Source organism: Alligator mississippiensis, chromosome 2 (assembly GCF_030867095.1).
Source record: "Alligator mississippiensis isolate rAllMis1 chromosome 2, rAllMis1, whole genome shotgun sequence".
NCBI classification, from domain to species: domain Eukaryota; kingdom Metazoa; phylum Chordata; order Crocodylia; family Alligatoridae; genus Alligator; species Alligator mississippiensis.
In genome coordinates this window covers 218,992,104-219,007,205 of record NC_081825.1, presented here as the reverse complement: position 1 = coordinate 219,007,205, position 15,102 = coordinate 218,992,104, and the positions used below count along the sequence as shown (strand labels likewise).

At 41.7% G+C, this 15,102-nt stretch overlaps 1 protein-coding gene across 3 annotated transcripts in view; it reads right to left on the bottom strand.

Annotated features, from left to right (window-relative positions):
- Positions 1–3,406: 3,406 nt before the first annotated feature.
- The window catches only part of LDLRAD3 (low density lipoprotein receptor class A domain containing 3), a 225,533-nt gene continuing 213,837 nt past the window's right edge, over positions 3,407–15,102 (bottom strand). For 2 of the 3 annotated variants that reach the window (XM_019477198.2, XM_014602181.3), the window contains exons 5-6: positions 14,462–14,807; positions 3,407–12,350 (exon numbers count right to left, since the gene is read on the bottom strand). In XM_019477198.2, coding sequence (XP_019332743.1) covers positions 12,080–12,350; positions 14,462–14,807 — 617 coding nt within the window. In that variant the 3' untranslated portion in view covers positions 3,407–12,079. Of the gene's footprint in view, positions 12,354–14,461; positions 14,808–15,102 lie in introns of all 3 variants that reach the window. The other variant, XM_014602180.3, reaches the window with a different exon arrangement.

Here is a 15,102-nt window from a genome sequence, read left to right as displayed (position 1 = left end):
CATCAACCCACCTAAACATACCTCTAAGATTTACACCACTGTAGGGCCTGTTGCTGTTGCAGAAACTGGAATTGGCACTGCCTTTATCTACTGTCCTTCCATTGGCAGAGGGTCCATCCATTCTTATGGTACCAGAATCTTTGGCACTAACTTCAGCAAGAGGATCTGCAAGTTGCATACTGGCAAGATAGACTGGCAGTTTTTCCCATGCAAGTTGAGATATGTCTTCACTTAACATGATATTTTCCCTAAATGCTACATTTATTGCAGAATACCTTAGAAAGAGTACTGTGGCATGGTCTAAATTATTTCTCCAAGCATGGCATTTTCCAGACCCAGTTTGGATAATTCATTGATCATACCAACTCCTCCATTCTGCTTACAATAGCGGGAATAAGAGTTCATACACTGACAGATGCTCAGAAAAGTGCGTGCTTGACTTTATAGTGTATTTATATAAACAAAACCTGGCAAGGGAAGAGGCAAAATATCGATAGCATTTGCTTAGTTTTCAAGTGCCTGAAATATTGGCAGCACTGAAGGATCCATCTCTGGTGTTAAACAGGTGAGATCAAAGAAAAGCTAAAATAGAAAATCAAATTTAAGATGGAATTAACAGCTCTCATGTAGGATGGAGGACCAATTCCGGCTCAACATTAGGAAAAACTTCACAGTCAGAGTGTCCAGACTGTGGAATAAGCTCCCTCCAGAGGTGGTGCAATCACCTACCCTGGAACATTTCAAGAGGAGACTAGATGGTCACCTTGCTGGGGTCACCTTACCCCCAGTTATCTTTCCTGCTTGGTGCAGGGAGCTGGACCCAATGATCTTCCAATGTCCCTTTTGGCCTTACTATCTATGAATCTGGGACAAGTAGCATACTAATATCCATTAAGGGGGGCCAGCAGGCAATAGGAGAGTCCCTGTTTCCCCGAGCGCTACCAGGAATAACAAGGAATAACAGCCATAAGTTGCTGGAGAGTAGATTCAGGCTAGATATCAGGAGGCACTACTTCACAGTCAGGGCAGGTAGGATCTGGAACCAACTTTCAAGAGAACTGGAGCTGGCTCCTACCCTGGGGGTCTTCAAAAGGAGGCTAGATAATCACCTAGCCGGGGCTGTTTGACCCAGCATTCTTTTCTGCCTATGGCAGAGGGTCGGACTTGATGATCTGGTCCCTTCCAACCCTACCAACTATGAAACTATTATCATCATCACTGTCATCATACTTATTTAATTTCTGAACCATTTTGAACTGGGCCTTCGTTATACTTGCTCATTCCAGCTCTGAATCTGCATTGTGAACATAAAACAAGGCAAGAGCTGCATAAGGAACAGTTTTCTCTACAATATACTGTACAACAAATGCTTCAAAACACTGTCAAGAGCTCAGTAACAACAGGAGATGCATAATTAATCTGCAGCCTATGAAAAATCTTGGTCTCATTCATATATATCCATATGTGATGAGTACAAAACCTCTAAAGATTTATATTGATATCAATTAAACCCTTGAATTCCTTCTCCTCCCCACAACCCCAAGGCTATAGAACATAGATGATTTGAGATGCTTTGTTAGGCAAATAGTTTTTCCTAAGCTAGCTCTGTCACAAACGAGTAGAAAAATTTGCCCTGTCAAACAAAGCAGCATACTTCTTCATCACTGTAATTGCATTGTGGCTTGCGTTAGTTAGGGAAACAGAAGGCATTCACAATTAAATGCAACAGACAATTTGTTTGCTCTAGTAAGAATGATGCAGCATTTCAAAAGTTTGCCATTTGATGTGGAACTGGACTATAACATATACTGTTATTAAGAGTAATAACAGGCTGTTGTACTCTTGTGTTAAGAGATAAATCATATTTTACACAGAGAGGGTTTACAGGTTGCAGTCTCCAGTAATGTGATATGGAGCTTTACACCCCAGGTTACTAGTGTGAAGCCAACTTTGCTTAATTGTCCATTAAAAGTAGTTGCTTGTACAATGGCTATTTGGTATAATATGAAAGGAACTGATGAGCTCAGCTCCGTTCTCAATGGGCAGATGTCCATCACTCAAAAACATGCTTGGCCCTAATTGAATGACTACTGGTACATTTTTGCCAGGTTGTTCAAGTTTAAACAGGCCATCTTCAACACCCTCACCCACAGTCAGATGTCAGGGATGCTGGTGAGGATAGGGAAGCTTTGGCTGCTGTTGTCCTACTGAAACTTGTGAAGAGACAGACAGTTTCAGGGACATCCATCCAGCACTTTTTCAAGGTACTTTATGCAATGAACAAGCCCTGCTCTTTGTTTTGAAGAGGACGCTTAATAAAGCACTGTGAATTTTCCTTTGAAGATGCCTTTACTTCAATTAAGGCAATCAATAAACCACCTTTCTGGACTGTAGAGCAGCAAAGCATGAAGGACCTTTCACCCCTGTGACTGACAGATAATCTAGGCTGAATGATCCGGAAGCATCTTACAATCGATACCAACAGACACCATCTGCAGATACTGTTGCTAAATAACCATGTGTTTGCACGTGTAAAGTGTAAAAAATAAGACATTTAAATAAATCAAAGTAGTGAAAATAAAAATGATTAAACTGGGAGCTTAGCCAGAGAGCATGCCATTTGTTTTCATAAGCGGCTGTCTTCTGAATCAACATCTCAAGCTTAGTTCTTGCTGGAACGCAAGTGAGTCAGCTAGCTCAGAAACTCCAGTGCTTTCTTTTCTGTAGAGGATATACTGTAGCAATGTCAAGAGACTCATTTCCTCTTGTATTACTGTGAGGTGATCAGCATCCACAATTTTTTAAAATTTGGAGTAATTTAGCACTTGAAAATATAGTTCCCTGTCAAACATATTTGGTTGGGAACGACAGGGAACCTAGTTAATGCAAGAACTAAATTAAATTGTGATAGGCTAAGGTGACATTTGCAGAAGTGGCAATATATTCCAATATAGTGGTTAATAGAGGCTTATGAAAAGACCAGTTATTGGATGCCCTTTCTTCCAAGACAACTAGGTCCATCAGCAAAAGTCCAGTTCCCATGCTGCAATTTGTCAGAATACAGTACATATGACTGAAGGATCTATCAAGCCATCAAGAAGTCATTGATCAATGAAATAAACATTTTTCTGCAATCATAAGCTTTTAGAAGAATGTACCTAGTTCCTGATTTTTTGGGGGCGTGGAGAGAAGGACTTTATAAAGAATACCTGCAAAACTCTGTCCTTAGATTGACTGAGGAAGCGATGTCTCTTATTATGTGTTCTATAGCACCCAGCATAGATCTTGTTTGAGGCCTGCTGGACATCACTATAATACAAATATAATACTAACAGCAACATTTTGACTTCCTTCAGATGCCTGGCAGTGAGCTGTAGCACAGAACAAAAGGGAGACGTACAAAGAGTAAAATTATGCAAAACAGTATTAATTTTATATATCTATACACACACACATATATAAAAACTTTTATAAAAATTAAAAGATCAACACTGAAACATATTTAACAGATTGAACAACGTTTAACAATATTAATAAAAGTGAACATAAAATGGGACTGAGAAAGTAGTATACCTCTCTCAGGACGCAATCACAAATGACAAAGATTTCCTGCTATAGGGACAGGCCTCTTGAGTTTTATGCTATTGAAAAGTGAAATGCCCCCTTTATTCAGGAATACAGAAACCAGTTAAAGAGATTTCCCATTTGTAGGGATGTAAACAAGGCATGGTTGAAACATACAACTTCTTTTAAGTCAATCAAGTAAAATCTTGTTTGAAAAATGAAAAGAAGGCTCAGGGTAGAGGAAACAGGGTGAATACTAGGGCCATAATCCTGGAGCTGGATACATACAGCAATTCGAAGCTCCATGCGTAGTCACACAGATCTGATTCCAGGATCATAGCTTAGCATTGTATTGAAAAATAATTCCAGCTCTGAGACAAAAGCACAAGTTGCTGTGAGTTTCTGAATCTTCCTGTTTTAATCCGGGGCATCATATGCAAAACAGCTTACCACTTGGATCAAAAAGCTTTTTTTTTCATTCATTAAAACACTGAATTCAGAATGTGTGTCCCTCTCTCCTTTTTGTCATTAATAGTTTTTCCTTATCTGTGAAAACCATTTGTCTTTTCTAAGATGTCAAAAAATAAGAAGCATAAGATTAATGGACTGCAGCATTAATTAAAATCAAAATCTTCTCTTTTACTCACCCAATTTCTAAATCTACTGCAAGGGTCTTATTAATTGTATAAAAATAAAGAGATGAAAATAAAACCGATCGGATTTAAAAGGAGATAAAGTATGAAGCCAGTTACTTAAAATCACTATATAATCAATGTTCCTTTATGTGTCACTGCAGACAAGAATGGAGAAAAGTATTCACAGGTCCTTTTTAAAAACATTACTGATAGTTTTCCATTAGCATGACACCCAAGAGAGGTACATTATAATTTGTCTTCTAAGTAACTTTGAATGACTACAAAGCATATTCATTAAAGGCCTACATTTTCAACTGTGCAGTTTTCAGTGACTTGAGTGAGATTTGCTGATACTCAGATCTTCTGAGGGTATGGACAGATGTGAACAACTTGAAAACACTTCAGAAAATGATGGACAGATGATGTGCAGTGCTACAAACTGGCCCAAACCATATGAAAAATGAACCTGGCTAGAACAGGAATAACTTTAAAGCACTTCACAATGGTCATTTAGCTGGGAGGTATTTCAGAATGCTACTGGAATGCTACAAATGAAAGGTGCTTCAGGTTGGTGGCATCTGAAGTGCTTTAAATGGATGTCTGTCCATATCCTGCATGTTACAGGGGTATAGTTAGTAGCCATGTTGGCCTAAGGACATAGGCAGACAAGGTTCTTTGGGTAAATCTGATATCTTTTATTAGACCAACTCAAATAGTTGGGAAAATACATTTTAGAAAGCTTTCGGGTATAAATACCCTTTGTCAGGCTTAGAAGCACCTGCAGTTGGTGTGTGCCCAAAGAACCTTGTCTTGCCTATGTCCAGATCCTAAAATTTATGCTTTAAGAACTTGTCTGGGCCAAATTTGACCTCTTTTTGCTTCTTCTCAAGTAGCTGTGCTGAAATCAGTGATATTACTCTCATCTTTTACACTGAGTCTCATTCTGTCCTATGGTACCGCTCAACAAAAATGGAAAGATCAGAATCTGGCCCAATGGCAAGCCCCCGCTGACTTCAATGGTGCACAATCAGGCTTTCAAGCAAGCATTCATTTGGTCTTAAGCAATATACACTTAAAGAATCGTTGAAGATAATTACTAAGACTCAGTGAACAGCAGCTGCAAGCTACTGTATGGTCAATTCCTTTTTTATGGGGTACTGTTAGAAAAATGTCTTTCAAATGGCATTTTGTAACTGTTTTATCTTCAGCCTTAAAAACTGAAGATCAAGGAACTTACAGGTTTTCAATTAAATATTTAATTCCATCTATTCAGTGTTACTACCACCTGTTCTAAAGATACCACTGAATTATGCAGTAAGACACGGTAGTAACACTACTGGAAGCTGTCATACTACAGATAATTCCTGGGTGACATTATAGCATTTTCTAAGTAAGGGATCACGAGTGAATACATTTCTAGCAGTAATTAAATTCAATGTGGCAAAATCCTTACCTAAATTATAGTGCTTGCTTCAGCAAAGTGCTGAAATCACCCCACTTCTCCAAATTCATTGGTTCCTGTAAAGGGATGACAGCCCCATAGTGTAGGGAGTAAAGATTCCAGTACCAGAAATAACCACCAAGATGGAGAAGAGATATGTTTCTTGCTCTGTATCTTTGGAGATTATGATAAATAACCAAATATGCAACAGTGCACAAACTGTTACAACACAGGTTAGTCTAATCTACCTTGTTATTAAAAAATATCCAACATTCAGTTGGGAAGGCACACAATCTCCTTTTACAATTCTTGGCCTCATTTAAAAAAAGGGTTCCTGTACAGAGATAAATATACCCTTAGCTGGAAGGGAACAAAACGACACCACTTAGAATGCATTTTTTTTAGTCAAAATGGTTCATCACAACTCAAATTTACAAAATTATGTACACCCTGAAAGAATATCATACTTACAAATGACAATAACTGATACAATGGGAAGAAAGAGAAGGTGGCATTATGTGTACTTGGTTCCTGTCTTTTGACGGTGGGAGCAGTGTTGCCAGATACCCCAAGGAAAATGCATAACCATTTGTATATGCTTTGGCATCTGGGAAACCAGTTTATGCATAGTAACATTCACCTCTTTGCAGAGGGCCTGTAAGCTGTGTAAGACCCTATGACTAAATTCCACCAATCTAAATTTAGGAAAGAAAAAATAAAGAGACTTGTTTAGTGACATCACTAAGAACTTTTGAGTGATATTTCAAGATTTGGAACAAGGGAGACTAATTCAGCCACTGTACATAGTTCTTTGGTGAAAGGCTGATCAGGAGCCTAAATAAAGGAAGAAACAGCAACAGAGTGTGATGGTTACAACACAGGTCTGGGAGCCATGAGTGATAATAACCTGGGTGCCAGCAACAATAATATCCTGTTTTGCCATTAACTCAGAACTGTGGCTTATATTATGTATTTGTAAAAAATGGAATGGATTTTTGTCAGTGACCTACTGGGCAAGTCCCATTAAGCCTTCTGTGAGAAAGTGCAAAGACACCGCTTGCAATTCCACTAAACAATGCATCTGGCCCAACACATCTAACTTGCTTTACAAGTATTTAGTAATATTTAATCAGCATTCCTCACTGTTACATTTCTAGTTGGACTGCCCAGAGCCCAATATCTCTGCTTTCTGTTCAGAGAAGCCAGTGATGTATGTTAAAGCTTTTTGGTGCTTTCTACTACATCATCTCATTTTTTAAATGACTTGTACTTGCAGAAATACACCCAGTTTCTGACCCCCTTGATATTACAGTGATTGGCACTATGCAGATACCCATATCAGGTATGTAGAATGCTCATTTACTTGCAAGTTTCAGACCTTTAACTGAACTGGACTAATTTTCCAAGGTCAGGTTTCAATTTGGAGGAGATAACCTTTATGTCAACAATAATTATCTAAAGATATTATATTGACTTCCTTTCTGTAGGCTTATCACTTCCATTATTCCTGTTTTATGACAATGTGCACTAGCATAAAGCTGGAGTACAGCAATGGTGTCAGGCTCTGTATGAACAAACAGAAGTGACAATTATTTTTTAGGGCTGATTTCCCTCTGGATAGGAGAATGAACTGCCTTCTTTTCTGAATGTCAACTACAGCCACAGGAATTTAAAGCTGCAACAATAGGGACAGTTTAGTTTCCTTCCTTCCACATTCATTACCTGTGCATAAAAGCTGTTTTTTCATAATGAAGCTCTGCTTCATTTCCAGTCTACAAATTTCAGACAGAAATATTCCAAGAATGAGGACAGAAAATAGAACAAAGGTAAATAGTGGGCCATATTCATACTTTGCGCAGCTCTGCTGTGCCTTTGTTTTTATGCATGAACTTAAATTTCAACCAGTGAAAACCATGAATAATCATGGCAAACATTTGATAGAATAACTAGTATTCTACACGACATTGAAAGCATTTAGTATGCAATTTAAGTTACATTTCCAAGGATACCAGAAAGATATCCAACATTATGAAATCCAATATATGTATGCGCACACATTATATAAAGATATTTGTGTGCATGCAAGCATACACATATGAATTATAGATGATGCTGACACCCATCTATTATTAAGGCTGTCCAACTCTTTCCCTAATAAGACCTTGTTTTCAGTTGGGTCTATAACTTTTCCTATTCAGACTAGGTGCCTGCCTCAGGCTGAATTGTTTTGGAAAGTTTCAGCTAAAAACAGTTTAGCTGTTTCCTAGAACAAGGTTATAGAAAGATGGTGTTCTACCATATTAAAAAAAATTCTCATGGAGCAACGGTCCGTGAGCGTGCTGTCTTGGTCCAGCGTAGGGCACTTACTGAAGGGGACTGAAAGCTGGGGGCCGGGGCCGGGGCCAGGGGCTGGAGCTGGGAGCCGGGGGCCAGGGGCTGAAGCCAGGGGCCGGTGGTTGGGGCTGGGGGCCAGGGGCTGGGAGCCAGAGCTGGGGGCCGGGGCCAGGGGCTGAAGGCTGGGGTCGGGAGCCGGAGCCGGAGGCTGGTGGCTGGAGCCAAGGGCTGGTGGCTGGAGCCAGGGGCTGGGGCCAGGGGCTGAAGCCAGGGGCCAGTGGCTGGAGACAGAGTCTGGTGCGGGCTCCGCTGGCTCTGGGGAAGTGCTCCGCTTCTCCACATCAGGGCCGGGGAGTGGAGCATTTCCCCGAAGCTAGCGAAGCCTGCGCCAGCCTCTATCCCTGCCTTGCCTCACCTCAGGGAGGAGCCGCTGCCTGCCCTGAGTGAGGCTCTGGTGGCTCCGGGACAGTGCTCCGCTCCCTAGCATGGCCTCGGGGCCGTGTCCCAGAGCCAGTGGAGCCTCACTCGGGGTAGGCAGCGGCTCCTCCCCGAGGTGAGGCAAAGCAGGAATGGAGGCTGCAGTGGGTGGCTGACACAGACTCTGCCAGCTCCGGGGAAGTGCTCCACTCCCTGGCCCTGATGCAGGGGAGCAGAGCACTTCCCCGGAGTTGGCGGAGCCCACGCCAGGCTCCGGCTCCAGCCTCTCATGGTGCGCAGCCTTGAAAAGACTGTGCACAGCCACACTTTTAGTTGTGCGTGGCCGCATACACGTGCACCTTAGAAGGAACCTTGGTAGGAACTTATTTCATAGATTTCATAGACATTAGGGCTGGAAGGGACCTCAGAAGATCATCGAGTCCAGCCCCCTATTAAAATTTCAAAGCTAAGCTAACATTTTCAATGACACCAACAACACCAACACCTTACAACATTCCAATCTCAGACTTGATAAAACTGAAAGCAGCAACCAACCCACAAATATTATCACTCTCTCCATACACACGCTTACCAAAACTGAAAAATCTGTCCTTTCTAAAGGCCTAAATTTCTGTCCAGAAATATACCCTAATAAAATACTTCAATGTGGAGAACTAGAAGAATTCTTCCGACTCCTCCGCCTCAAGGAATATTTCCACGACCAAACTGAACCCACTCCCAACAACTCATCCTCTGACAACATTCAGGAAAAGATTAATGCCAAAAAAAACAAAAAAAAATCAGATTGGACACCTCACAGTGGACAAAACCCTAACCTTGACCGCTACATTGACTACTTCAGGGAAAGAATGAACGATGAAATAATCAGCGACACACACCACCATAACACCCTCTCTCTACCAGAGAAAAAGGCCATAGAATCTCTAAGATCTAACCACCAAATAGTAATAAAACCAGCAGATAAAGGATGAGCCATAGTCATCCTAAACCGTGAAGACTACATAAAGGAAGCCAACAGACAGCTCTCTGACACCACCTACTACAAAGAACTACAAGAAGATCCTACTCCCCTTTTCACCAAGAAACTCAACAATACCATCAAATCATTTGCATCAAGATTACAAGAAAAACTACAGACCTTGATCCCCCCACTACCTAACCCGGGGACTTTTTATATGCTCCCTAAAATCCACAAACAAGGGAACCCTGGCAGACCTATCATATCCAACCATGGGACCCTAACTGAGGAAATATCAGGTTTCGTTGAATCAATCCTAAAACCGCTCATCACCCACAGAGCAAGTTTTGTACAAGACACTACAGACTTTCTACGGAAACTTAAAAACAGACTACCTTCCCAGCAACACACTCCTAGCCACCATGGATGTTACCAGCCTATATACCAACATCCCACACCAGGATGGCATCCAAGCCTGCCTTACATATCTACAGGAACAAGATTACAACTCAGAATACAGGCCCAAAGATATTACTGACCTTATACACTTCATCCTCACACACAACAATTTCACTTTTAATAATCAACACTTCCTCCAGATGATGGGAACAGCTATGGGCACTAAAATGGCCCCACAGTATGCCAACCTTTTTATGAGCCACCTGGAAGAAGACTTCCTCAAGAACTGCACCATCAAACCCTTGCTATACTTAAGCTATATCGATGACATATTCATCATTTGGACTGAAAACCTACAATCTCTGATTGAGTTCCATCAGAAATTCAACAATCACCATCCCTCCATCCGACTTTCTTTAGAATACTCCAGCACCAACATCCCCTTTTTAGACACAATGATCAGTATCCAGAAGGGTAAAATAGAGACCACGTTATACAAGAAACCCACAGACCAACATACATACCTGCACAGAACCAGCAATCTCTCTAAACACACCAAAAAAGATGTGATGTACAGCCAAGCCCTCAGATACCACCGAATTTGCACTTAAGAGAACAACCGGGATTGCCACATCACCAATCTTAAAAAGGCTTACACCCACCAAGGACACTCCTCCAGAGAGATAGATTGCACGTTTGAAAGAGCCACCCAGATACCACATGAAGAACTGCTGCAGTACAGAAGAAAACCCCCCACAAATCGCACACTGCTGGTTATGACATATCACCCCTCCCTTGAGCCTGTACGGAAAATCCTCAAACAATTGCAACCCATACTAAAAGGAGACCCTATTCTTAAAAAGATCTTCTCAGAGCCACCCATCCTAGCCTTCAAACAAGCACCAAACCTCACTAACCTCATCACCAGAAGCAAACTTCCTCAAGCACAGAACACACCAAATGGATCCAGACCGTGCCATGACAAGAAATGCAAAACCTGCCAACACATCTCCACCCCACCCCACCCCCTCCCCAACTATTACTACACCCCACAACAGAGCCATCAACATCCCAGGATCTTACAGCTGCACCTCCAGAAATGTAATATATCTCATCCAATGCACCAAATGCCCTGATGGAAAATACGTAGGAGAGACCAAACAACAACTGCGCACCAGAATGAATGCACACCGGAAATCTATCAAAGACAGAAATACCCAATTACTGGTGGGGGCACATTTCCCACAAGAAAACCACTCTCTCTCCAATCTCTCAGTCCTGATCCTCAAAGGAAACTTACAAAACACATCCCACAGATGAGCCTATGAACTTCACTTCATCAACCTCCTGGATACTAAAAATCATGGACTAAATACAGACATTGGATTTATGACACATTATAACCTGCCTGACATCTGACTCCCCAGGTATCTCTCCACTTTCATTCCCCTTCACTCTTTTCCCCCCCCCACTCCCCAGCCTGTCTCTCACCCATTGACTCCTCAATCTACATTTTCACTGACTACCTGTCTTGTCTGCATATCAGCCCAGCCTCTGGCTTCTTTACTTTTCATTCCATCCAGGAAGAGCACACACCAACTGCTGAAACTTCCTTAGCCTGACAAAAGGTTTTTGAACCCAAAAGCTTGCTTAATAATTGTTTTCCAACTATTTAAGTTGGTCTAATAAAAGATATCAGATTCACCCAAAGAACCTTGTCTGCCATTTTCAATGACTATATTTGTACAGAGCATGCTCCATCTGGAGATGGAGGGGCCAAACAGGACTGCTGCTTCTTGCTGCTGTGGGGCAGATGTGTAGTTAAGCATCAGATCTCAAAGAAGGGATACCTTATTTTTCTGTCCTGTACACTCAATTACTCCCCGTCATCTGTGCAGGTGACTGTGCCTGACTGAAGCGTGGAGAGGACAAGAGCCAGTCTGGAAACTTTAATGTAAATGCAAACGTGTGTGTCTGTGCGTGTGTGGCCATGTGTGTATTATCTATATATATATTATATGTGCACCTATGTACATACATATACAATCTCCCAGAAATACATTAAATCACAAAGTCTTAGCATCAACATATTATACAGATTTGAACTGGAACTCTTCCTTACAAGCTTTTGGAAGTTCTGACATGAACCTAGATCAAGAAGTCAGTGATGAGCTCAAATATTGAGTCCAAGTGTCTGTGAAATGTGCAGCAATCTGGAGTTGGATCCAAAATTAAATCCTTTTCTAAACATTGCTGCTCCCTCCTATCTCAGAAGGAAATAAACCACAACAGACTAACCCATATACACATTTAAAAAACCTGTAACATTTCTCTTTCAGCAGCAGAGTTGATCAGAGAGTCATTTTGCTCTGCTCTTGTCCCGAGAAGTGTCTCATGATGGTCCACATTGTTACTGATGCATCTTGTCCGACTGTGGTCTATGTGCAGGCTGTTTCCTGCCATTGGGGTGCCTGTGCTCACCGAGCTTCCTGTCCGAGATCGGTAAGGAGGGAGATCTGTCTGACTGGGAGATTCAGATTCTGAGCAGTAAGGGGGTGGAGGAAGATCAAACCAAGGGGGTCTGCTGCAAGATATACAAAAAAGCAACAGGTTACTGAAGACAATGGCATGTAGGGAGGAATAGTGAATTTTGTCCAACTGATTATGAATTTTTCCCCCAACAAAGTGATAAAACAACAGCAGCCCTATGATGCTTTCCATGGTAATGCCTACTGAGGATGTAAATACAAAAGTTTGGGGGAAATTCATCCATAGATATTAAAACCATGTTCTGGTCAAAAGTTAATAGTGACAATAAAATTCTGCCTAAATGATTTTTTCTGCTATTTCAATTTTGACAGGGTATTCATTTTATGTCCTAAAATATTTCATCCCCTGTGCTGCCAATCACCTACTATGGTCAATGGCTGCCATTCAGCAATGAATAAAAGCCTTTTCTGGGATAACAATTACATAGTGTGGAAAGCACCTTGGGATACTGACAATAAGAAGATGGTATATACCTTTTAGATGTAAGCTCAAGAAAAAAAACCTCACCAATACAGGAAGGTAATGGCTCGTGTGATCTACTATATCCAAACAAACAATAAATTGAATTCTACGCAGGACATTTCATGTTCACTCCTGGGATACAGCTTACAAACCAACTGTTCTCTAAGTACGGACAATACTGTTAATGGCTTCAAACAAACAGTTACTGTCAAAGAACAAGTGAAAGGGGAAATGAATGTTCCAGCAGGTTGATAATGGGATAAGGAACATTTAATTTTGGAGTTGCCTGTGCTTTATACCAGCCCAGGTAAGTCGCAATCATAATTTGGATAGCTGTCCAGTTAGTTGGTCTCAGTGAAGCGGCTAGTGGAAAGGTGTTGTCATTACAAAAAAGTCATGCTTGAAACAGGAACTACTTAACCGGTTTCGGCAAGGAAGTAAGGGAATGAATAGGCATGGAGAATCAATGACCCTCTCATCCCTAAACTTCTCAATTACTTTTAAGGAAAACCGGTAGGGCAACAGATAGAGGTTTCCACTGCCATTACTTAAGCCATCTCTCTCATGTGCAGATTTACAAACAGATAAAAACGCTGTAGAGGCATATGTGCTGTCCTATAAATAAAGGCAGTGTCCAAAAGGGGTGTATATCTGTATTTGTGTGTGGATGGGATGCACAACACAAAAAGTGACATGGGCTAATTGGAAAGAGACAAAGGATTTTGGAAGGGATCACAAATGCATATTTTTTCTTGTATATTTACACAAACGCAGAGCCTTTACCCACCAAATGCCTTTGGAACAAACCGCAGACAGGGTTCCTTGGGTGAATTTGAAATCTTTTATTAGACCAACCCACTGATTCCCCAGCCCAGCCTCTGGCTTCTTTACTTTTCATTCCATCCAGGAAGAGCACACACCAACTGCTGAAACTTCCTTAGCCTGACGAAGGGTTTTTGAACCCGAAAGCTTGCTTAATAACTATTCTCCAACTATTTGGGTTGGTCTAATAAAAGATATCAAATTCACCCAAGGAACCTTGTCTGCCTATGTCCTTAGACCAACACGGCTAAAACCTACACCCTTTGGAACAAACCAGCACTGTTCTATTCCTGGGTTATGTTTCAGGCTAAATTTTTAAATGTGCTCAGGCCAATGGGGGAGGTGTCTAAATACCTTTCAAAATGTATGCCTCAGGGCCTCTAGCAGAAGAGCTATTTTAGAATTTTTCAAGCTTTGCTCCACATTGGCAAGGAGTAGCTAAGGAAGGGAGGGTTTTCTCCTTGTCATCTCTGTAGAATACAGCACTGCCAGGGGCACTGACTACTTCTGCTAAGAGTTGGCTTGATTTCAAGAGAGAGGTGCCCAAGCACCTTGTGGCCTGGATCAGCCAGGTGAACATCAATAAGGACCTGGATGCCATGCATATCTAAATCTCCTTCATAATATGCTCTGGAATTGGACCTGAAACTCACTTATTTTTCAGACTCAGGTGGAGGTTGGAAAGGGACATCTTCTCCCATGGACTACTTTCATGAGACACAATCGGTACACAATGTGTGCAGCTTCCAGAGTAGAGGACTGCTATCAAGGCAATGATGCAAACACATGGGAGACACCTGTCTCTCAGTCTACCGTTAGAATAACTCTGGTGATGGAACAATTAACTTTTGCACATACCTTTGGTCTAAAACAGCTTCTGAGTAGGATGGAGGAGAATCCAGATCCACTGGCCTATGATAGGCCTGGTTTGACATGTATTGAATACCATTGTTCACATTGTAGGTGACACTGCAATGATGTGGATGATCAAGGACAACCAGCCGGGACAGGAGGACAGGGTGCTGCAGCCGATGCACAGGCAGGGTCATGAGGTTGTTGCGCTTTCGCTGGTGGTGCAAGACCAAGGCAAGGAAGGCCATAACCAGCACAAAAATGACTGAACTGCCGATGATAGCATAGGTGATGCTGGGGTAATACAGCAGCTGGTTCTCCGAGGTCACATAATCTTGGCCACTACCAGTCTCTGTAAGAGACAGAAAAGGAAAGGGAAAGCCTGGGATTAGCCACAGTGTAGAATTCTGTGCTTATATTCAGCTGTGTTCGCTGCTAATGCACCATGTGACATGTTGCCAGACTATGCTTCCAACTGAATTTTCTTTCTTCCTTCGAACTGTGGAAAATTAGTTTATTAAAAAAGTGCACGCACCAATCAGAGATTGGCTGACAGAATCACTCAGTCCCCGTTGGCTGAGTTGCACGCCTATGATCTTCACAGATGTGTTCACACACTGTAGGCAGAGAGCAAACTGACTAAGAAA